At 43.0% G+C, this 24,627-nt stretch overlaps 2 protein-coding genes across 4 annotated transcripts in view; both read right to left on the bottom strand.

Moving 5' to 3' along the window:
• il1rl2 (interleukin 1 receptor-like 2) overlaps positions 1-21,750 on the bottom strand; it is a 27,246-nt gene extending 5,496 nt beyond the window's left edge. Inside the window, exons 1-8 of the mRNA XM_033617540.2 lie at positions 21,696-21,750; positions 18,833-18,908; positions 12,554-12,764; positions 12,105-12,273; positions 7,729-7,903; positions 7,255-7,317; positions 4,204-4,330; positions 3,730-3,869 (exon numbers count right to left, since the gene is read on the bottom strand). Coding sequence (XP_033473431.2) covers positions 3,730-3,869; positions 4,204-4,330; positions 7,255-7,317; positions 7,729-7,903; positions 12,105-12,273; positions 12,554-12,764; positions 18,833-18,899 — 952 coding nt within the window. The 5' untranslated portion in view covers positions 18,900-18,908; positions 21,696-21,750. The remainder of the gene's footprint in view (positions 1-3,729; positions 3,870-4,203; positions 4,331-7,254; positions 7,318-7,728; positions 7,904-12,104; positions 12,274-12,553; positions 12,765-18,832; positions 18,909-21,695) is intronic.
• LOC117251372 (interleukin-1 receptor type 1) overlaps positions 21,302-24,627 on the bottom strand; it is a 35,701-nt gene continuing 32,375 nt past the window's right edge. For all 3 annotated transcript variants that reach the window (XM_033617619.2, XM_033617618.2, XM_033617617.2), the window contains exon 12: positions 21,302-24,627. In XM_033617619.2, coding sequence (XP_033473510.2) covers positions 24,331-24,627 — 297 coding nt within the window. In that variant the 3' untranslated portion in view covers positions 21,302-24,330.

Below are 24,627 nucleotides of genomic sequence, written 5' to 3'. Positions count from 1 at the left end.
GCAGACCAAGGTGGGGGCCTTGGCGGTCCGATCCTTGGCTACGGAAGTTGGCTCTTGGGACATGGAACGTCACCTCTCTGGTGGGGAAGGAGCCGGAGCTCGTGGAAGAGGTTGAGCGCTACCCGCTAGATATAATTGGCCTCACCTCGACACATAGTTCTGGCTCTGGAACCTAAGTCCTTGAGAGGGGTTGGACTCTCTCCTTTGCTGGAGTTGCTCCGGGTGAGAGGCGGAGGGCCGGGGTGGGCTTTCTGATAGCCCCCAGACTCTCTGTCTGTATGTTGGGGTTTACCCCAGTGGACGAAAGGGTTGCGTCCCTGCGCCTTCGGGTCGGGGAACGGGTCCTGACTGTTGTCTGCGCTTATGTGCCAAACAGCAGTTCAGAGTACCCACCCTTTTTGGAGTCCCTGGGACGGGTGCTGGACAGTGCCCCAACAGGGGACTCCATTGTTCTGCTGGGGGACTTCAACGCTCACGTGGGCAATGACAGCGGGACCTGGAGGGGCGTGATTGGGAGGAACGGCCTGCCCGATCTGAACCCGAGTGGTGTGCAGTTATTGGACTTCTGTGCGGGTCGCAGTTTGGCCATAACTAACACCATGTTCAAACATAAGGATGTCCATTGGTGTACGTGGCACCAGGACAGCCTAGGTCGCAGGTCAATGATTGACTTTGTAGTCGTATCATTTGACCTGCGACCATATGTTCTGGACACTTGGGTGAAGAGAGGAGCAGAGCTGTCAACTGATCACCACCTGGTGGTGAGTTGGATCAGGTGGCAGGGGAGGATGCCGCGCAGACCTGGCAGGCCCAAACAAGCAGTGAGGGTCTGCTGGGAACACCTGGCGGAAGAACCTGTCAGGATGATCTTCAACTCCCACCTCCGGGAGAGCTTCGACCGCGTCCCGAGGGCGGAGGGGGACATTGAGTCCGAATGGGCCTTGTTCCGCTCTGCCATTGTCGAGACGGCTGTTGCGAGCTGTGGCTGCAAGGCCGCGGGGGCCAGTCGCGGTGGTAACCGAACCCGCTGGTGAACACCAGAGGTGAGGGGAGCCGTGAGGCTGACGAAGAAGGCCTACAGGGCATGGTTGGTCTGTGGGTCTCCAGAAGCAGCTGACAGGTACCGGCAGGCCAAGTGGAGCGCAGCAGCGGCATTCGCGGAGGCAAAAACTCGGGTGTGGGAGGAGTTCGGTGAGGCCATGGAGAAAGACTATCGATCGGCTCCAAAGAGGTTCTGGCAAACTGTCCAGCGCCTCAGGGGGGGAAGGTGGCAACTTGCTCACACTGTTTACAGTGGGGGCGGGGAGCTGCTGACGTCAACTGGGGACATTGTCGGGCGGTGGAAGGAATACTTTGAGGAGCTCCTCAATCCCACCAACACGTATTCCAGTGAGGAAACAGAGTCGGGGGTCTCATTGGCGGGTCGTCCAATTTTGGGGGCAGAAGTCGCCGAGGTAGTGAAGGAACTGCGCGGCAGCGGGGCCCCGGGGGTGGACGAGATTTGCCCTGGATATCTCAAGGCTCTGGATGTTGTAGGGCTGTCCTGGCTGACACGCCTCTGCAACATTGCGTGGTCATCGGGGGCAGTGCCTCTGGAGTGGCAGACTGGGGTGGTGGTCCCCATCTTCAAGAAGGAGGACCAGAGGGTGTGTTCCAACTATAGGGGGATCACACTCCTCAGCCTACCCGGTAAGGTCTACGCCAGGGTGCTGGAGAAGAGGGTCTGCTCGATAGTTGAACCTCGGATTGAGGAGGAGCAATGTGGTTTTCATCCTGGACACGGAACCGTGGACCAGCTCTTTACCCTTGCCAGGGTGCTGGAGGGGGCATGGGAGTTCGCCCAACCAGTCCACATGTGTTTTGTGGATTTGGAGAAGGCTTACAACCGTGTCGCCAGGGGCATCCTGTGGGGGGTGCTCCAGGAGTATGGGGTTGGTGGCCCTTTGCTAAGGGCCATCCAGTCCCTGTACCGAAGGAGCACGAGTCTGGTTCGCGTGGCTGGCAGTAAGTCGGACCTGTTCCCGGTAAGGGTTGGACTCCGCCAGGGCTGCCCTTTGTCACCGGTTCTGTTCATAACTTTCATGGACAGAATTTCTAGGCACAGCCAAGGGGTGGAGGGTGTCAGGTTTGGAGACAGGAGGATCTCGTCCCTGCTATTTGCGGATGATGTGGTCCTCCTAGCTCCATCGAACAGTGACCTCCAGCTCTCGCTGGGACGGTTCGCAGCCGAGTGTGAAGCGGCTGGGATGAGAATCAGCACCTCCAAGTCTGAGGCCATGGTCCTCAGCCGGAAAAGGGTGGATTGCCCACTCCAGGTCGGGGGGGAGTTCCTGCCTCAGGTGGAGGAGTTTAAGTACCTCGGGATCTTGTTCACGAGTGAGGGTAGGATGGAGCGGGAGATTGACAGGCGGATTGAGGTGGCGTCAGCAGTGATGCGGTCGCTTAACCGGTCCGTTGTGGTGAAAAGGGAGCTTAGCCAGAAAGCGAAGCTCTCGATTTACCGGTTGATCTACGTTCCAACCCTCACCTATGGTCATGAGCTCTGGGTAGTGACCGAAAGAACAAGATCGCGTGTACAAGCGGCCGAAATGAGCTTCCTCCGCAGGGTGGCTGGGCTCAGCCATAGAGATAGGGTGAGGAGCTCGGACATCCGGGAGGGACTAGGAGTACAGCCGCTGCTCCTCCACATCGAGAGGAGCCAGTTGAGGTGGTTCGGGCATCTGGTAAGGATGCCTCCCGGACACCTCCCTTGGGAGGTATTTCAGGCATGTCCAACCGGGAGGAGACCTCGGGGCCGCCCCAGGACACGCTGGAGGGATTACATCGCCCGGCTGGCCTGGGAACGCCTCGGGGTTCCCTCAGAAGAGCTGACGGAGGTGGCTGGGGAGAGGACTGTATGGGCTTCTTTGCTGAGGCTGCTGCCCCCGCGACCTGGATCCGGATAAGCGGAGGACGACGAGACGAGACGAGTTGATGTTGCACATCACAGTAATATTTAAAGATCCAGTACGTAGGATTTACAACCAGACATGGAAGAAAATATAATAAGTCTGTTTTCTTTATAATCACCATAGAATAATCATTTTGTTCTGGTTCCCTCAGAATGAGACGTTTGTATCTACATAGGCAGCAGGTACAGAGATCACCATGTTGCACCACTATGTTTCTACAGCAGCCCAGAACAGACAAACCAAACACTGACTCTAGGTAAAGACATTTGCATTTTTTTGAGTCAGCCATAGTAGTTAGCAGCCCCTTCACAACGAGAGCGTTGGGGTAGCACTTTTTTTATGTGAAACTATTACAGCATTTTACTGGTTTAAGTCAATGGTTCTGTTTGACTTGAAAAGGAGGGGACCTGTGAGGAAAATTTGGCTCACGTTAAAAAACCTCCTGGACATCTGGATCAGAAAAATGGTGAGCACTAGTTAAGTTATAAGGGAAAAAGGCTGAGTATATGATAGCATCTAGTAGGAAAGATGCCAAACAGCATCAGAGATACTTTGATTTGTACCGTGAAACTGCTTTATTCAGTGTTTTTACCTATTTAAATCACCAGGTCTGTTTGTTTTATTTGGCTCACGGTGAAAACCTGCTGAACAATGAAGGCATTCTGACCGAAAAACTTTTCGATGGTTGCAATCTATAATTTAATGTTATGCCACCAAATTCTCCCAGATGTTTCACACTTCACCTTTGACAGAAAGAAAAAATAAAAGAAGACAATACCTTCCTTAAGCCACATCACGCCGACTTTATGTCCAACTAAGTTTGATACATAACAAGAAATGGGGACATTCAGGAACTGGCGACGAACTTTAGAGATGGACAAAGTGGACCGACCAAACACCTTGCCGCTGACACGAGTACTAAAAGAGAAAAGACCAGTCAATCAGTTTATCAGTCAGTGAGTCAAGTCAAATGATAAATCATTCAACCAAAAAAGCATAAACATTTTTTCCTCATGCTTTTTATAAATGATACTTTAATTCATTCTCAACAACCAATCACCTCCTGTTTACTTTTTTAACCCAAACATTAAATGTTGATTTTCAGACCTCTTTGATGTCTGACAAATGCAGTGTGGTGATTTTTTTTTTCCACCAGTTCAACTTCCACTATTATCAAGCAGCGTTTATCTTCTTTTGCCCCCTCCACGTCTATGTGCAAGCTGAAACAACATGACAGGAAACAGGAACTCACTAGTTCCAAGACTCGCTGAGTTCCTCGTAATCTTCAGTGTCAGCCCCATCAACAGTCCAATACATGAAAGTCTCATTGTCCTCACTGTAGCCTACGTAGGCTAAACACTCCAGCTGCACTCTCGTATCTGGTAAACAGGAAGAAAACAAAGCAGCTGTGACTTCACACATCACTGTGAGTGGAAAATCTCTCTAACTTCACTGTGAATCGATTGCAGATGTAAGTCCTATTAAAACTTCTGAAAAACAGGATTAAAAAGTACATTAAATTAATTATATATTTTAACACCACAACCCAGCATTGCACACAAACAGCCTGTTTACACCTGATATTAATATCTATCTTGGATTGGTTAGGGTGTAGCGGTTTGACACATGAAACAAATATTGTCTCTACTCAGTCAAACCCCACAAAAGAATCATAAATACAAATACAACAGTGATCAGTTTCAAGGAAGTATTTTATTGTTTTTTTTTTCACCAAAGAAAAGAAATGTTCTGTTTGGTTCAGTCAGTTCAATCCAGTTCAAACAAAAAACTCCACTCCGGGATATCCAAATAACATATTACCATTCAATTCAGTTCAATCCACACAGTTCGCTAAACAAAAGAAAACTCCACCCAGTTTTTCCCGTAAACAAGGAAGTAAAGAAAATCCACTGTTTGCTCTGACTCAGTTCAGTTTTTAAAAAAATCAACCCAGTCCGAAGGTAGCAAGTAAGGAATAATGAACCGAACAGTAATCCCCGGCTTTTGCCAACTCAAGGGACTGCGGGTGAATGCCGTAATGCTCCAGCGTTCCCTTGATATCCGTGGCAGGTAATCTGACGTGAGGCCAGTGGCCAGATGGATGATATTCCACAAGGAAGCGCACCTATTTCGCGGACTTTGACCAGTGTAAAGAACTGTGGTAGACCGAATGTGCAGAGGACTTCTGGCTCATTATTCACTTGCCGGCGTCTCTCGCCATACTGCCAGGAGCGGCATAATGTAGGGGCCGGTCTACCTGGGCTCAGCTGATTGGAGCCATCTCACTGGCCGATAGCACCAGTGGGTGTGTCTGGAGGTGAGAAAGCCATCAGCCAGTAACCACCACCTTATAAAAAAATATATTCGTAAAATAAACAGGATCGCCACAAGGCTTAGGATTGCCTTCACCACACGACCTGCCAAGTTCGAGCCAGGCTGGGCTGTATAATTTCAATGTATTTCCCCCGGGTTTGAATAGAGTCAGGCTCTCACCAATTTAGCAGGATTGTTTGTTTTTTTTTGTTTGTTTGTTTGTTTAAACTGGTGGTGGAGGTGAACCAACAGAGTAATACGGTGGAGAACCAGGAGAGAGGGCTGGAGAACAAGGTAACTTAGTTGGTTGGCAGCGTCTTCTTCTGCCTCCCCAGCTGTGGGACAGATTGGCATAAAATGCAGTGAATAGTGGTGATCATCATGTGCACGCCACATCGCCGTGGACTGTTGTGTGCATTATGCACTGGAGGGCGCAGCTCACTTTGCCAAATCTGTTCTACACGACACAACACAACAGACTATTGAAATAAAGAAGAGAAGGAGAAGAAGTGGCGCCATTAGCTTGTATTAAATGTTTTAGTATTAAAAAATATATAATTCTTTTACAGTAGAAATTTGGGTTTTTAATCGGGTTTGGGCCTTGACCACACCTACTTGGCTCAGGTTGGGCTTGGACAGGAACTATGTGGGTTCATGTCAGGACTGATTTCCGTGGGCGCAATCAAAGCTGCAGTGTCTCTTCACACCTTGCATTAGAATTCATCTGGAATGACCACTGATCGCATCATCCTTCACTGCTCAACTTGCAAATAAATTGTAAATCATTTCTATTTGCAAAGACTGAATGGGTTGGGGGGTTTTTTTGGTAATCATAACACAAGGTTGAACATCCTGACGTCCTTCAACCTCTGCCGCTAAGAGACTACTGCTCTGGTAGTTGACAATTATTGACAGTCCGCCCACCTGCACACACCAATATGATCTCACTCCCAGCTTATCAAATACTGCAGCTTCATCAGTGGCTGTACACTTCAAACTCTCTTCGAGCATCAGTTTCAGTTGTGTCACTTTGCATGTTGATTTTCATTAGTTACCAGCTACAGTGTCTTTTAAGATAAACCATCTTCACAAGAAAGACTACTTTAGGTTCAAGAAACAATAGTACTTGGTTAGGCATATAAAACAATCTTGGTCTGGGGAAAAAAACTGTTTCTTACAGTAACTAACAAGTGTGTAACTTGACAAACAGTTACATACTTTTCAAAAGCTTGACTTTTGCTTTCACAAAAGAAACAAACAGCAGTCTCCTGCGTAAAAGTCCAGTTTGTTTTTGACCAATCCAGAATGATCCCTCTCCCACCCTACTCAGACTTTTTCACTCTTTGTACTATGTTATTTCCGCAGACAGGATTACACCAAAGTTCGCCTATAGCCTGATGCGTCTCATAAAGATGCCATAAGGTGCCTCATGCGTCAGTAACAGAAGCCATATTTGACACCCCAGTAATGCTGTACGTACACAGTAACAGGGCTAGCTGTTAGCATCACACAGCTACCCCACCAGCTATTAATGGGTTGAATGGCAGACTTAAACTCTGCTCAGATTATTCTGCATGAGCTGAGTGGCAGTTTGTTATGTGGTCTCCATCTACTTCCATTAATGAAGAATGTTCACCATTTTTGGATTCTCCGTTCATTGTGTAAGTGTTCAAGTAAAAAAAAAGTTTTCTTCTTTACGTTACACACAGATATACAAATAGTAAAGTATTCCTTTAACCTGGAAGACTACTTTTTCTTGACTGATAGGAACTACAGTAGGATATGATCCAACACATTTTTTATATGATCACACAGAACAAGCTGAACAATACTACAACTTGTTCTTTTTACTTCTGAGGACTAAATAGAAAACACGACACAAATAAACCTGCAGCGATTCAAACCTGACACACACGGTTTGTGACAGACACACAGTTTGTGTGTCTGTCACAATGACAGTGGTTATAATTTGTTAGAGACTGTTACTTACCCTCTTCAACCACGACCACTTTCCCTTTAGGGAACATCACCTCAGGCTTTGCAATAAATGTATCTGCAAGCACAACATGCATATATAATCATTGAGACAGAAAATAATACAACATAATACAATCTACTGAATCTGTATCAGAGGGGAAACCCAAGTACACAAAGATGATCCTGTGGGGGTGTTAAAGTCTCTGTGGGGATGGCCCACTGGTAAATCAGAGAAAACACAGTGGGAGTTTGTGTTACTCTTTATTTTCACAACCTGCACCTTCCTAATAATAGCCCTAAAATAACTTTTACAATCAGTGTTTCTTTTACTTCAACTGCATTAAAGTTAATATAACAAATTCTGTAAGAACTAAAGAGGTCTTTTAATTAAATGGAAAAAAAATGTATGTTATGGTGGAAAATTTAACACAAAATCATAAAATAATAAATAATTATCCCTCAGACTACAGTGACCTACAGTACATACTATTTTTAATATTCAGCTGGATGCTGCGTGCAGCTGTGTACTTCTTTCCGCCCAAGTTAATGTCCACCAGGCAGGTGTACGTCCCAGCATCCTGTTCTGAGGCTGCAGACAGTCTCATTAAACCGTTCTCATCCACAGAGACCCTCTTCCTCTGCCCCTCCACTGGGTGGCACTCCTGAACACACAAACACAGACTAATTATTTTTTACAGTGCGATGATAACAACAAATTTTATTTATTTCATTATTAAGCACTAATAACTAAGATGTGTGCTTCACTTTATGTCACTACTTAAAAGCCAACAAAGGTAAAGGACAATAAATTAAAACTTAAAACTTAAAACATAAGCCAGTAAAATAAAATAAAAATAAATAAATGAAACAACTCATGTAAAAGCAAAAAGGAAATCAAATTCAAATCAGGACAAGCTCTCTAATAAAAGTTTGTTTTAGTTTATAGGACCTTTTCATTATGTAGAACCCAATCAGATCAACGTTTCTAAAGTGACGTAGTATCTGAGCTGATATCATCATCAGAAGGTGGAGGGGACAGTGGGTGTGTGTCACCTTGGAGAGATGAGCTGCAGGTCAAAGTTCAACACCAAGAACAAAGCTGTTTTTTAAAGTTATGTGGATGTTTTTTAGCAACCTGTTGCTGCGTTTTCAGCCGAGGAAGCATCACCAAAACCTTTTCTTTTTTTTTAAGCCTAAACATGATTTTTCTTGACCACAACCAAGAGAGCAGAGATGACCCAGCTCGCTAACATTAGCTTACCATTATTAGCCTCCTCTGTACATTAACTGTTAGATCACATTTATTTTGAACACTTCAGGACCAACAACGACAGATTAAACTGACCTCAACTGACCTTAGGTAACCTCAGTAGACCTCAGTTGACCTCAGGTAACCTGAGGTGACCTCAGGTAAAGGTGTTAAACTCACAGTTTAGCAATTCTAGGACATAGAAAAACAAACATCAACATGTCATCAGAAATTAAACATGAACAGCAGGTTGTTCTCCAGCTGTTGTCTGTCCTCTCATCCATCTCTGCCTCCGTCCCATACAGTCCGTCCATTCCTTTATTGCAATGCATGATGGGATATATTGCTCAGTCAGTGACCATCAGTTGCTCACTACTTTTCATGGTTCATTGTGGGATACTTTGAGTCGACTATAGTTCAAATAAACACAAGAAATGTGTTCTCTAGATAAAGAATCACTGTTCGGTGAATAACTAAGCCCTATGATAAGCTATTATGGCAAGGCTTAACTATACAGATCAGTGAGCAGTGATAACCTCCTTTACCTTACTTACAAATGGCTTTATCAGCCCAAAGAGCACTGCCTACTTCAACAAACCCAGGCTCCGTACATGTGAGCTCCAGGTAGAAGCAATGCTGACACTACCTTTCCTAGCACATTCACCATACTCTATTTCACAAGCTACATAGCATAACTCCAATATAAGCTAAAGTTAAAGGAGATAGATAAACTCACAGGATCAGCAAACACACTCACCTTGTAGCATGGTCTCAAACAAAATGGATTCAAATAGGCCACTCCCACACTTAAATAACCTTCCTCTTCCTGGATTTTCTCCTGACAGGAAGTGGATCTCTCCACCTGATCTCAAGGAGTTATGTACCCTGCTTAGTAGTTCCCCCTGCTGGCCCCCAACTGACATTATTCCTCCTCATCCAAATCCACTGACTAGATCTAGCTGCTTCATCTGACATTTCCTTCACTGTCTTCCTCAAACTCTGTCCCTGCACTCCGAGTTCCCCCAGGAGCCAGACAGCTGATCTTGCTATGAATCTCCTACACCCCACATCCATCTCATGCTCTATCCTTCCTAATGGAGGGATATCTGGTGGGAAACCTACTATCCTATTCTTCTCTAAATCTGAATAGGTATTTCTCAAATATTCTTGCTGCCCTCCCTTTTCCTGGCTAAACAATCCTTTAACGAACTTAAAAGGGTCCCTGAAAAAACCTGTCCTTGCATATTCCTTCTTCCTCCTCTTTTTCCCGAGATGCTCTGCCCTTCTAAGAACTGCTAGCCTGCTTCTCAACTCCTCTTGCAACACATTAATTCCCTCCCTTTCTTCTTCTGTAGCCTTTTTCCACTGCTTTCTTAACTGTCTCCTTTCCTTGACTAGCTCCTCTATTTCTCTTTGCCGCCTAGATTTACCTGACTGTGCCCTCTCACCCCTCTTTCTCTCATGCAACCCAAACCTCTCTGCACCATATGAGTAAATTTTATCTCCCATCTTTTCTAACCTTTCTATTGCATTTGCATCTCTAAGCCTGCTTAAGATTACTGACAAATCTCTATTAACTATCTCCCATTCTTTACTGTCATTTGCCCTAGGCCATCTAATTCTAAGCTTTTGCTCCATGGTTCTCTCTCTGACTGGCATACTGACCTCAGTGTCACCTGCATCCTCTCTTACTACCCCCTCCTCCTCCTCCTCCTCCTCCTCAGTGGCAGCGTTACTGATATCCTGCGAACTGTGGTTTTCTACCTGTCGCTGGACTTCATCCGACTGACTCAACTGACTTCTGATATAGGGTATAATGATTCTGATTATACATTCAGACAGCAACACAAAATGGCAAAGTCACAATATGGTGAACCATGGCAAGAGTAGTGAGTGATTTCGGACCAGACAAAGTTTCAGCGTTTCTGCTACATGATATTGCACAAATTAAATATAACTGTGGTTTGTAGACATGTACGATACCGACATTTCATCTGGTGATTGGGATGTAATCAACGACAGTTAGAATAATAGTCAGGCTAGTTTCCCCGTGCTTTCACTGTATGCTTACCGTTAGCTTAATTTCAAGCAGACCGATGTGACCGTAGTATCCAGTTTTTTCATCTGCTATAATTCTCAGCAAGAAAGCAACTAAGTATATTTCCAAAAATGTCTTGCCAATGAAGAGTTACAAATCATTGTTTAGTTTTTGGAATTTGCAGAGAACATTGTCTTAATTTTAAAGGATGAGGCTGGCTTTATTTTACTTTTGTAAACAACATCCATCACTCAGAGCTCCCCGTCATGTCTGTGGTGCTCAGCTCCAAACATTTTCAACTCTACTGAAGACTTAAATCTTTAAAACAGCTTACAAATATACAGTTTTATTTTTACCAGCTCAATAATTTCCTTAAACACTGTGACACCGCGGTTTTGTAAAATAGTTTAATAAATAGTTCAATAGTGCATTTGTTGGGTACAAGTTTGAGATTTAAACACTTCTGTTGTTTGTGAGGTTTAACACAAACTGCAGTGACTGGCACTACAGTGTGACTCAGTCATGTGTTTGTAACAGGTTTTGGCAATCACCAGAATGAATGTTTCCAAACCACAGATACGTTATATTTGTATGTTATTATGTAGTGAATGTGCTGAAACTTTACATTTTCAACAATGCTGTGGTGTGGTTTGATTAAGGCATGAAAACCATTTGGTTAAGGTTAAAGAAAATATCATCTTTTTCCTTAAAATATCTGCTTTTCATGGCACTATCCCAACAGGAAACACAGTGACATCTCTGTCGAAAACAAACACTTTTTGTGGCACTATCCTGACAGGTAACGCAGCAACAGGTTGCTAAAACACACACACGTTTGATGGCTAAAAGGCTGCAGGAAATACAGCAGTTTTGTCTGTCTTGAACAGCGGTCTGAAGCTTGGCAGGCATCTCGCCTCTCTGTCATCCCCTACCAATGAAAAAGTCAGCTTATATTCTAAGTCAATCTAGAATTGTTGATATGATTCATGAAATGCACAAATGTAATGTATCAGGTGTTTGCAGAAATGTACAATGCCAACATTACCTTCTGTCCACTGGGCTGTTATTAAACAACGATTGAGCTTTGTGGCACTGAGGAAAAAGGTGAGGGGAAAACACCTACACGCAGACGTTCCTAACGAATGAACATGACTAACAGCTGAAGGTTTTCTGTTGCAGCTGAAAATAAAGTATGCATCATGTACAGGTAATGTTTAGACATACACCCTTCATCTTTCCACTGTTTCATGTCTAACACTGTAAGGGCCTCTTAAAGACGCAGATGTGTACTCACTTATCATGTCCACAGACTTTGACATATTCCTGATGTGAACAGCAGAGGGCAGTGTTGCATTTATCAAGCCAGAACTTACAGAACATGATGCAGAAATCTCAAAACTAAAATCCATTTTCAAGAATAAATGAGGAATAAATCTTAAACTGTGAAAATGAATTAAATAAACTGACCTAATTCCATTTCTTTGCTTTCACTGATTGTTTCTCTGTTCTGAACGGCAGCTTAATAAAGTAAAAGACATACAATATCCCACATGTGTCTGTTTGGAGCCGCGTATACCTTCATCCATCGTATTTTCCTTGTGTTTTTCAGTCTGAAGATCTCTTTCTGTTTGCAAGGAAGACCCTCATTGACTCCCCGAATGATGGATATGGTTTCAGGTGGATCAGGACACTCTTTATTGGACACTGACACCCCAAACGTCATCCTCAATAATCCAGTCGTGCCCCTGCAGAGGAGATGAGCTATGAGACAGTTGAAGGACAGGCCAACCAGAGCTCCAGAAATGTATGACTTTATAATGTAACGGTCCTTTTTAATTGAATTGCTAAGATATTCACTTTGGGGAAAAATTTAATACTTTTACATATTTATCTACTACATCATTATTCTTTCAGTTTAAATTATTGATATAAATAGGGTGACTAAAATATTAGTTCCCCCCCCACCCTTTGGGCTCTTAATGCAGTCACAATCAGATGTAGTCAAACCTACAGGAGTTTCTATACCTTTTCTCACAGGTGTAGGATCCATTATGAGACACCTGCACAGGTAGAAACCACAGTAACCCATCCCTGACTTCCACTCCGGTGGGCAGGCTCTGATCGTGCCTCCCCTCTCTGCTCCAGGTCACATTAGTGTGAGCATCAGCGAAGAGGCACCTCAGCAAAAAGAGGCGGCCAACGCTTACATGGTAGGTGTCTGTCTCCCCACTGTGGTCTGGATGTGACAGTGCAAAGAGAAACCAGTCGTTAAGCGCCAGAGGTAAAAACTACCTAACCTCACCCTAACCCAATGCCAGAGGAAAAAACTTACAGACATGTCTGGTAGAGAAGAGAACAACATTTCAAAGGCTTCAAGTGTCCTTAAATGAGCACTTTGCATACATGAAAAGGGTAAAGGAACCATAAACAGGGATGCTGGCGTCCTCAGCCAACATTACCCTCTTTCAGGGGCTGTGGTGGCCAGAGTTTTACAACCAGAGTTCTCCAAACAGTGTTTCTAAGTTAGGCTAAATTTTGTTGAGGGAAAAACTGACATGTCCTTTTTTTTTTACAGAAGTCCATTCACCTCAAGATATCTGAATAAAAATGGGCTCTATGGGTAACTCCCCTGTACAGACACACCCACTTTATGCTAATCTCATGCAGTAAAAATGTGTATTATTTTTGTCTATTGTATTTGAGTATTTCTGCACACTGGGGTCCGTAACAGTGTTAGAATGGGTCTGCCTGGAAAGTTGACTTTTACAGATTGAATGAGTTGAAGTTTATTCATGTGTGATGACACCAGACCCCACAGTGGTCGTTTCATTGTAGTGAGACCATTTTATTAAGCATCAGCCACTGAAACTCTCTTTACACACAAAGGTTTATTTTCCAAAACTCAAACTGCAGTTAAACACGAGGTGAAGAGCAAACACACACACGCACACACATTTGAATCTGAAACACAAAAATATAAAATCAGAACTTGAGTCAAATCAAACAAATGTCCATCTGAATAAGGAGAAAAAATGATTTCCATTCATTCATCTTCTAACCGCTTCACCCTCTTGAGGGTCGCGGGGGGCTGGAGCCTATCCCAGCTGACATTGGGTAAGAGGCAGGGTTCACCCTGGACAGGTCGTCAGACTATCGCAGGGCTGACACATAGAGACAAACAACCATTCATACCTATGGACAATTTAGAGTCACCAATTAATCCATCCCCAATCTGCATGTCTTTGGACTGTGGGGGGGGAAGCTGGAGCACCTGCAGAAAACCCACACTAACACGGGGAGAACATGCAAACAGGAACCCTCTTGTTGCGAGGCGACAGTGCTAACCACCACACCACCGTGCCGCATTCATTAGGATTATTAGCATTAGTGGAGGTACACTCTCTGACTGCTTTCATACACTGACACACATGCTGCTTCCATATGTTTATGATTTTCTGCTTTTCAAAAAAGCACTGGCAAAAAGTTGACAACATGAAATAAACTGCCGGACATTTTTTCATGAATAATCAGCTACATTAACTGAAAATTTAAAAAATAAATAAAACACATTTCTGCTGTTTCACTTCAGCACACCTCCCAAGTACTTATGATTTCAGAAATCAGGTGTATTCACTTTTTAACTTAAAGTTGACGGCGACACCTGGATTCAACAGCAGAGTTTATATCCAGCCCTCGGGTGGACCATCTGTTTATTTGTTTGTTTGTTTGTTTATTATTTGAAAATGAATCACAACAAACAGAAGAAGTGTAATGTTAAAAAACAAAACCATCCAGTGAAGGCAGAAAACAAGGGATCAAACTGCCTTACTCTCAAAATGACTGGAAACATTTATTCACATAAAAGTTTCACTTGGTCGATATTGCCTCAAGATAATTTTTTAAATAACGAATTACTTACAAAAGACAAATAAAAGGTTCTTGTTGGGTTTTTTAGAGGTACTGTAGCCTTTTTAATTAATAAAGATTATTATGATTATTTTAGGGTTAGGGCTACTCTGACCCCCGCACGGTGGCCCTGCTGCACACTGCTGTTACTCTGACCGCCACACGGTGGCCCTGCTGCACACTGTTGTTATTCTGACCGCCACACGGTGGCCCTGCTGCACACTGTTGTTATTCTGACCGCCACACGGTGGCCCTGCTGCACACTGTTGTTATTCTGACTCCCGCACGGTGGCCCTGCTGCACACTGCTGTTACTAATGCTGCATTCACAACAAATCGGCTTAATGGGAAGATCAACCTGCCTCCTTTAAATAAAAAAAAACACAAACTGCATCCTGGGTATTTTTGTGATCCTTACATTTCACAGCTGTCATACATCTACCACATTTAATAATTATATTATTTACAACTAGTAAACGGAACTGGATTCAACGATCGGATTCTCCGATTTACAGACTCACTTGAACACAGTGTGACCCAGATCTCAGATGGCGGGTTAAAGAACCAATGGACACAACGACACAGAGACTCAGAGACTGTGAGGACACATTCTGGGGACATATAGTAAGGACATGTTGTGAGGACATCACTGAGAACTGAAGCAGCAGAGTCAGGGGCGGAAATCCCGGGGGGGACAGGGGGGACATGACTCCCCCTTCAGTAAAGCTGTCCCCCCCTAGAATAATTTGATACACAATTAATAATTTTTGAACAATGCAGTAGTATTTATTGAAAGCACAATGTAAGTGGTGCTCATTATAAAAGCGCAATAATGTGCTATCTAAGTCTTAAGATTTAGTTCCCCCCTCCCATTCCTAGTAGTGGTAGGCCTATATCCCACACTCTTTCCAATGGGCAGGGCTGCTTGGCAGCAGTGGCTGGACCCGGCTGTCCACATCGCGCATCGCAGGGTAAGATGCTCACTCACACAGACACAGTTTAACTTACACAAGTTACAACACATCCCATTTACTGTTACAACAAGCCCCAGGCCCAGGCTGATGATATAAACTGTCTGCAACATTTCTCCTGCATTGTTCAAAAGCCTACTCAATTACGAGTGCTGCTAAGCTAAAAGCTAATGATTAAGCTCAGAGTTTAGTGATAGAGAGGACAGGAGAGAAAGAAGAGGGAGAGGACAGGACAAGAGCAGTCAGTGGCAGAGCGGCTCGTAGCTAATGGGTACCTGTCTATAGGCTCTCCACCTGTCAGTGAGACATGAAAGACGTGCAGTCTAACAGATGAGGAGTGGTCATTACGTGCGACTATTACGCACGGTTTTGACGGAGCATAGCTAATGGGTTCCTGTCTGTAGGCTCTCAACCTGTCAGTGAGACAAACATGAAAGACGTGCAGCAGTCTAACCAACGAGGAGCGGTCATTACGCGCGACTATTACGCACGGTTGTGGCGGAGCGGCTCGTATGGGTACCTGTGTGTAGGCTCTCCTCCTGTCAGTGAGACAAACATCAAAGACATGCAGACGAGGTGCGGTCATTACGTGTGACTGTTACGCACGGTTGTGAGGTGCGCAGCGGCAGATCTCACAGCACACTGTTTATAAACCAGTTTACCAGTTTAATTGCAGGAAATGTTTAGTTGTTAAGCCATTTCTCATAAGTATAGACATTCACTCTGCTTGTTGGAGAGATAGAGAGAAGACTTAGCAGTCAAATTGCGGTAAAAGATGCTGTATAAAAGACAGGCTACAACTTTTTTTCCTTGTCCCCCCCTGAAATTATTCTGTAAAATTTTACTGTTTATTGTCCCCCCCAACTATGAAATGGGATTTTCACCCCTGAGCAGAGTTGTTGTCACTGACCCGGCTGTTGGAGCTGAAATAATGTGAATCTTATTTTCATGTTGGAGATAAAAAGAAGAGCGGAGAGGGTCAGGGTTTAGGGGTAAGGGTTAGGGTTTAGGGGTCAGGGTTTAGGGGTCAGGGTTTAGGTGTCAGAGTTCATGGGTTACCTCTCAGCTCTTGTTAAAACTGAACCGTTGAATACAAAGTGTTCGGATCTTTTTAAATTTTAGCCCTCCGAAAAGGCTCGACAGGCAGCACACAAAGTTATAACTCGTGTTTTTTCTTTTTGTCTTCTTTATTTTGATAACAAAATCACCACAGGTCATAAACCAACGGGCTGTGTGCTCCTGCCGAAGGTCTTAATACAATGAGCCGTCACTGTGAAAACAAGAATACTTACGTATGCAACCACTATTAACCCCTTAAAGGGTCTCAGGCATACAACACAACAAAATGAATGTTTTAACCAAACAATTTACATGGCAGGTATCTCTGTTAAAGGAAGAGAGTGGCTGCAGCAGCTCAATAAATTATTTACATTTCTTATCAGTAAACATAATTTAGTCCCAATAATTTTACCAAGTGACCAAAGTCTTGACACAAAGGTTGTTTGTACTGAGAGAACCACTTCCTGTGTGATGCAGCACTGTGACGTGTTTCCTGTCAGAGACTTCCTGAAGACATTATGTGTTCGACCTGTTTAATGAACTGAGGAGTCAGAAACCTGCTGACCTCACAGACGACTGTTAAAACTCTTTGATGTTATGAGTCTGAACGACGCCCGGCTATGTCTGACCTTTACACTGTCGGGGGGGGGGGTTGTCTTATCTGTTGAGACATGCTGAACTTTATCTGTACCTCTGCATGTGAGTGGACAGGGCACAGCAGAGACTGTGGGAAACTAACGAAGGACATGTTGTATATATTGTTTGTTAGAAATCAAACATGTCCATGAAAGATGTCCATTAAACATGTCCATGGTGTGATTATGACATGACCTGCTCTCAGAGAACAAACGGAAGGAGAAGACAGGTCACAGCACTGGTACATTAACTAGTAAAACATGTTTGTCTCTGGACGATGGAGAGACATTGGGTGAGAAAAAAATACAGACAGACGGAGACCATCTTTGATTCTGTTAATCAGATTCATTTATTTGTTTGTGTTGTTGATGGGCTGATTTATGTTATTGTTTTTAATTCACGAAGGTTCAGTGTGTTCGGGGTCGGACACCAGCACCAGCCAGATGACTAAATATGCTAATTAGCTCAGTTCATTAATGAATTAAAAACAAAGGTGATGTGTTGATATGGTGGGTTTGGGTTAGAGCTTGGGTCAGAGTTTGGGTCAGAGCTTGGGTCAGAGTTTAGAATCCACTGTTCACAGGGTTTGGGGTTTTAGTGGCATTTAGCCGTGAGTTTCAAGGCAGAACTGAAACTGAGAACGATGGCAGCCTACGTGAAACTGCCAGTGGCCTTTTCTGGAGCCAGTGTGTGGTTTGTCCGTTCTGGGCTACCATAGGAGGACATGGTGGATTCACTCTGTATGTAGACATAAACTGAAGGTGGACCAGGTTTGCCTGATCGATCTGCGCCAATAGGTAGTTTAATAAATTGTCATTATGGGCAGAGCTTGGCTCTGACAGTAATCCGCGCAGCCTCCATCAGTGACGTGATGATGTCACATTCTGGAGCTGAAGACGTGAGGTTGTGTTAAATGATCAGTGCATCCCTTCTGCTCCATGAGTCTGTATAAATGTAATGTTCTGAATTTTAACATGTATTCACATGAAGTTTTTGGTCAAACCAGGACAGCTGGTCCAGAGCTGAGGTACTGTGAGCACTGGAGCGACCACCCATCAGTTATTGGTCACTGGCTTTTTCCTGTTCCAAACTATCAGAATTATATTGGCCTTTTAAAATACAATATCAGTCAGCTTTTAATAGAAATAACTCATTCTGACTCTTTCAAGTTATTATGAATAAATAAAAACATAGTTATGAATATTATTTACCATTTAGGTGCTCCTCAATCCTATAAACTGGACCTTTAAGAGATATCTTTTATCTTATATAATAATTATTTGGTCTGTTATAGAGCGCATATGCTGTCTTTTCTGGACGTCTCACTTTTGGAGGAAACCCCTGAGAAGTAAAGCTGAAAGTTACAACTGTTACTTTCAGTTTATTATTTCAGATATAAATCTGTCCCTGTCTGATGAACTTTATATCTTTATACCTTATACTTATCTGCTGCTCAGGTTAACGGCAGCCATCTATGTGTAATTCTGTCTTTACCCAACAGAGGTTCAGTAGTTAGGTTTTTGTTTTGTTTTTTTCAGCCCACAAAAACCATATTCATTGTTTTTAGGAAGAATACTGAAACCTTTGAGTCAGCTAATATTTCAAATCAACAACTGTACAACAGCTTCATGTTATACATTTCCTGTCTAGTTTTATAAGTGATTTCTAAAAGCAGAATCTTTTTAAGCTGTAAAGACAAGAAGAATTAAAAAGAGAGAAAACACAATACTCACTGTGTCCCACAGTAAATCCCAGAGACATCAGAGCAGCCATCAAGACAAAACAACCTGCCGCTGTCATTGTCCTCGTCTGTGGGAAAACACAGGTTACATTTCATTATAGTCCTCTGTGATGTCTCAGACATGGCTCATGTTCTCAGCCACAATGATTTTCTGCAATAACAAAGGTCTCTTAAGACATTTCCTGACAGGCGTCCGACTTTAACAACCCCCAATAAGGGAAGTGAGACATTCCGTTTACAGAGTGACACAAGGAAGGCAGGGCCGAACACTCCCAGTAAAGTCCCAGGAAGTTCACTTTACAGAGCAGACAATAGGAAGAAGGGAACAAACACTCCCAGTAAGGTCCCAGGAAGTTCCACTGATTGATGTTTGTTGGGAAAAGGTCCACTCTCTGTTTCTCTGTTTTAACAAACACAATCAGCTGAATTTATTAAACCTTTGGACTTTAGGCATTTTTGGGGTATTTTTCCTGCCTTTACTTTTAAGCTCATATTACAGCCATTTCATGTCCTTCTATGTGCCTGTATTTTATATTCATTTTTATATCAATGAAAAAAAATCAGTGTTACTAAATTCTTACATTTTTACATGTATCTCACCACAGCAAGTTGGAAAATGACATATTCTGCCATATATGAAGAGGGGAGACTCTCTGGAATCTGGCAATATAAGAACCATGATGCTGGGACATTCTGTCACTTCACAGTTGTCCAAAACATGTGGTTTGTGCCAGGCGGACATGATTGCCAGTATTTTTTCATTATTGCAAGAAATTCCATTGACTCATTCACAAGTCAAAAATGTGTTTTATCTGACAGAAACATGCAATATTTACATCTAAGATAGTAATAATATTATTCCTCACTATATGAAGTGACTGATAACAAGATCTGTATAATGGATTGTAAAGAAATTCGTCAGGTTTTTATTTTGTAGACAATTGATCTGTATTTATAGCATGATGGGATCACAGCACAATAATGTGTTCGGTATCATCGGAAAGCTCCGGTCCTGCACTTTCATGTGATATGTGTGGCATTCCTGTGCGACCCTACATTCACGAGTAATCCATCCAAGAGTAATGTGTGTGCAAAGCTGTATGAAAGATTTGCACACACATCTTTGAGTGTAACTTTATCTTTTTTTTTCGCTGTGAAAACATTGGACTTGCTATGACGAATGGTCGCAGAGAAAATCCGTAGAGAAGAACAGGTGTGAATTTGGATGCACTATGCGTCGTTCGGGCCCATAGGGTTAAAGTACTTTTGTTCTGGATTTGCAGTTTAGTATCTTTATAATACTGTGTAGAAACATACAGTGGGGATGGACTGTACGCTACTGACACTCGTGGCCAGCTGTGTCACCATCAGATCCTCGACCCTCGGAGGGGGATGGACTGTACGCTACTGACACTCATGGTCGGCCGTGTCACCATCAGATCCTTGAGCCTCGGAGGGGGATGGACTGTACGCTACTGATACTCGTGGTCGGCCGTGTCACCATCAGATCCTCGACCCTCGGAGGGGGATGGACTATACACTACTGACACTCGTGGTCGGCCGTGTCACCATCAGATCCTTGAGCCTTGGAGGGGGATGGACTGGACGCTACTGACACGCGTGGTCGGCTGTGTCACCATCAGATCCTTGAGCCTTGGAGGGGGATGGACTGGACGCTACTGACACTCGTGATTGGCTGTGTCACCATCAGATCCTTGAGCCTTGGAGGCTGATGGACTGGACGCTACTGACACTCGTGATTGGCTGTTGAAATGAGAGGCTGCCTCCTCCAGTCACCTTACCCAGCACAACTTCACCACCTGCACTCGTGGATTATGTAAATAGTCAAAGATGGCGGGCTGCACTTTTTTATAATTTCAGACCGGCTGCCGCAGCCACCAAACAATATGTGCTTTCTAACCTCCACCTCATCAACAAGTACCTTGATTTCTGCATCAGATAAATTGCTTTTCTTGGTTTTCTGTGATTCATAAAAAGAAACTTTGATCATTTGTATGCATCAACAGGCATCTTACGATATGATTTGATTCAGAGAGCAACAATCTGATGATTAAACGATTAGTGATGAGTCAAAACTTTGGAACTCAGGGTTTTTCCTGCACAGAGAATTAGGAGACGGCCGTCTCTGTCAAATTTTGTCCCACCTCCAGCTCTCGAAAGTTCTCTGACATATCATATTGGAAAACATTATTTTCTAACAAGGGTTGCACTTGATGGATATCTGTCTTTTGTAACTGCAGTTACGGCGATGAGGTGACGCTGTCATACCAAACAGTGCAAAGAGAAAGCTGCTGCCAAAACTATCAAAGAGAATGAAAAGAGTTGTCTGCAGCAGAATGTTCTTCAAACAAACCAACGTTAACATTCACTTTAAACCTGCTAACACAAGATCTGTGTTTTTAGGTACATATATAATTACTGAGAAAAAAACAATAAATTATTTTTGGTTTCCTTGTGTTTTATTTGACAGGTTTTTTTTTGCCCTAAGTGGAAAGTCACAAAGCATTGTGAAGTCACTGAAAACGTTAATTCATAGACACAGGAAGACTCTGAGTCCCTCAAAAATAAAACTCCTGAAACAAACCTCAGCTTTAATCTAATAAATGTTGGAGCTTTATAACAACAATTTAATGATTCCAGTGGATTTAAAAACTGTCGGATATAGATTCAGTGTTCAGCACCAGATGGCACAAAAATATTTTCAATATTAGATTTTTTTCACATAATAAGAGATGAGAAAGGACAGTCAGTTTGACACCCGTTTCACAAACACTGACAGCATGCATATATAAGAACAGACTCTACCTGTAATGTTGAAGGTAATAATAACTCACCAGGCTGAGAGCTGATGCTTAAAGACAGCTGCTTGTTACTCACACTAACCTTCTGAGTAGCTTCTGGGTTTTCCCTCCTGTTATCATAGCATTTCATCCTTTTCCTCTAACCCTGCATGAAATTTCCTCTCAACAGAAAAAAAACCCACTTGTTTTGCATACAGGTACATCGCTATGATTCATAACAGCTCAGTAGAGCTTTAGTTGAAATATAGGCCACCAAACCTCAGCTGCTTCTCATATGAAAGTGACAGCTGTATATTGTCTCAGTGCAACAGACTTATTTTCCTATACATATGTTTGACATTATTTTTGTATTTGTGACCTTTGAAATACTTCCATAAAGATATGCTTCTTCCTGAAAGCAGAATATATGAACTGATGACCTCACAATGTGGGAACTGATGAAACCTCTTTAAATGCACTGACAGGGACAGTTTTCAGTGAAGGTCCTGTTTGTAAGTGCCTGACATCGTGGCTTCATGTAACACTGTCTTTGGATTAGAGCTGGGAGATATGGACAAAAATTTATATCTCTGTATTTTCAGGCTGAACGACGATACACCATATATATCTCAGAATTTAGTACAAAATGAGCTCCATGTTTTCAGCTGCAAGTCAGAGCCACATTTGAGACGTCACAAGCACTTTTATAAAAACAGACTGATCAAAATAAGATGCAAAGACATGGATTTTTTTTCCTGTTTGAAAATAAACAGCTGCACAACTTGGAAATGAAAAATGATATAAAATAAACAGCAGAGCTGTACATTGACTGTAGACTAATGAACAGACAGATTTAACAGAGGAGCAGCTCCGTGAGTGTTGATGGAGAAATGAATGAGTGAGGGGGCGGAGCTGTGAGGACAGGTGCACACTGGGGTGCATTATTTGACACAACTTGACCCTATATCGATATAAACTGTCTAATTTTATATCTTGCTTGAAAATAAATTGATATACATCTCACATGGCCGTTATATCACCCAGCCTTACTTTGGATTTCCAAAATGAACTGGTAAAAATTTTGACCACATTAGGTTAAAACAAACCTTCCATTATGCTCCGTTAACTGTTCAGCAGACATGTGAAGTACATGACATTGGTCAGATAAACATGGTAAATTATTTTTATGCAAAAGGACAAAACAATGTAAAAAGTGAAGAAGCCTTTGACACAAGATTTTAATTTGTTGACAGAACAGTTTCTCTCCTGTGGCTGCCCATAGTCGATGATATGAACATTTTAACCTGTCACTTTGTGCTGCCTCGTTGTATGAAAAATGCCTCATAAATAACATTTTATAAAATATAAATACATCTTTAATAAACTCAATCACCAGAATAAATGTTGGCATTATGTTTAGGCAAACCACGGATACGTGACATTGCACAAATAAAACTTTACATTTTAACAGCACTGTGGTTACATGTGGTTTGAAAAAAAAAACACACATGGTAAATGTTTAGGAAATTATCATATTTATACCTGACCCGATTTTTGATGTCACAACCACGGAAGGAAACGCAGTAATGTCTCCGTTTAGAAGTACAGCCTTTCATGGCACTGTCTCAACAGGAACGGAGCGACATCTCGACATTTCCTCCACCTCCCAATGACATGGATATGATGCATATGAAACATGTAATGTAATTGTGGTTTGCAGAAACGTAGTGACGGGGCAGTTTGTCTTACAGTGCCTTATCTGTAGTTTAATCACTGTAAACAGGCACGGTGCCAGGATTTTTTCTCTCCCGGGGCTAAGGGGGAGCTTGACTGATATGTGGGGGTGCTAAGAAAATAATTGATTTTCATGACTTTACTTTTACTTTACTTTATAAGGAGGTTCGTGTTTTTTCAATAAAAGCAGCTATGATACACAGTACAAGCATGTTCGATATAAACACACACACACACACACACATACACAGAGGTTATGGTACACCAGTCAATGTGGTACAGGCGCAGCACAAACATGCAAGCGAGGATTGCATTGGAACAAAATGGCTACTTGTGAACTTTTTAATGTTTTTTAACTTAAAAATATATATTATAAAATATAAAATAAAATGCTTGAGGGGCTTAACGGGGGCTACACAGATTTTTGACGGGGCTTTAGCATCCCCTAGCCCCGGTGTAGCGCCGTCCCAGACTGTAAAGTTAATATAAAGCTCACAGTTTGCTGTTTTTCTGTAACATTTTTACACTTTTCATTATACAAATGTACATTGTTATCTGACATATGATCACTTGGTTTGATCGGTCCTTCTTTGACAACATCGTTCTGATTCTTCAGTCGTTCATATTCACAAACGCTGTGACGGTCTGCACACCAGGTGGGAATTACTGTCATTGTCTGACAGTCTTTGAACACAGCATCTTCAGCACCTCCTTCAGCAGAACCTGTTCATGGTGTATTCATGGACCTTTTACTATCAGACTTGAAGATTAGAAGCTTCCTTTAGTTTCTGTTTGTGTAACCCGTTGAGGTGACGTTTGCAGTAAAAGTACCTTCTGGTTCTCTTGTACCATGCAGCCTCTGATACGACACAGTATTTCTGAATCATCTGTGTGCGACAGGATTCATCACTGTACACATTTACATTAGAAACCAGCTGATCTCTGGTCCAAAACCTCACAAGTTCAGCAGGGCAGTTTTTTCGGGGTACACCGCCCTCTTGCCCCTCACCGGCATACGATATCTGATCTCCTTCCAAAACCTGGAGGAAGGAGAAAGGGATGGTGACAGCTGCGTCTCCTGTCCACCTTTCTCCTCATCCTCTCCACTCCTCGTGCATGTTGTCCACGTTTTCTTCATCCTCTGGTTCTTCCACCAACACACGGCGCCCTGCTTCTTCCTCAGGTGACGCACTGACTCTGGGAAGAGAGCCAGCTGAGCCGGGGTGATCTCTTCCAACTCCACCAGAATCAC

Source organism: Epinephelus lanceolatus, chromosome 14, assembly GCF_041903045.1.
Source record: "Epinephelus lanceolatus isolate andai-2023 chromosome 14, ASM4190304v1, whole genome shotgun sequence".
Lineage (NCBI taxonomy): Eukaryota > Metazoa > Chordata > Actinopteri > Perciformes > Serranidae > Epinephelus > Epinephelus lanceolatus.
The sequence above is the reverse complement of the archived record's forward strand: the minus strand, read 5'-3'. Positions and strand labels throughout refer to the sequence as shown.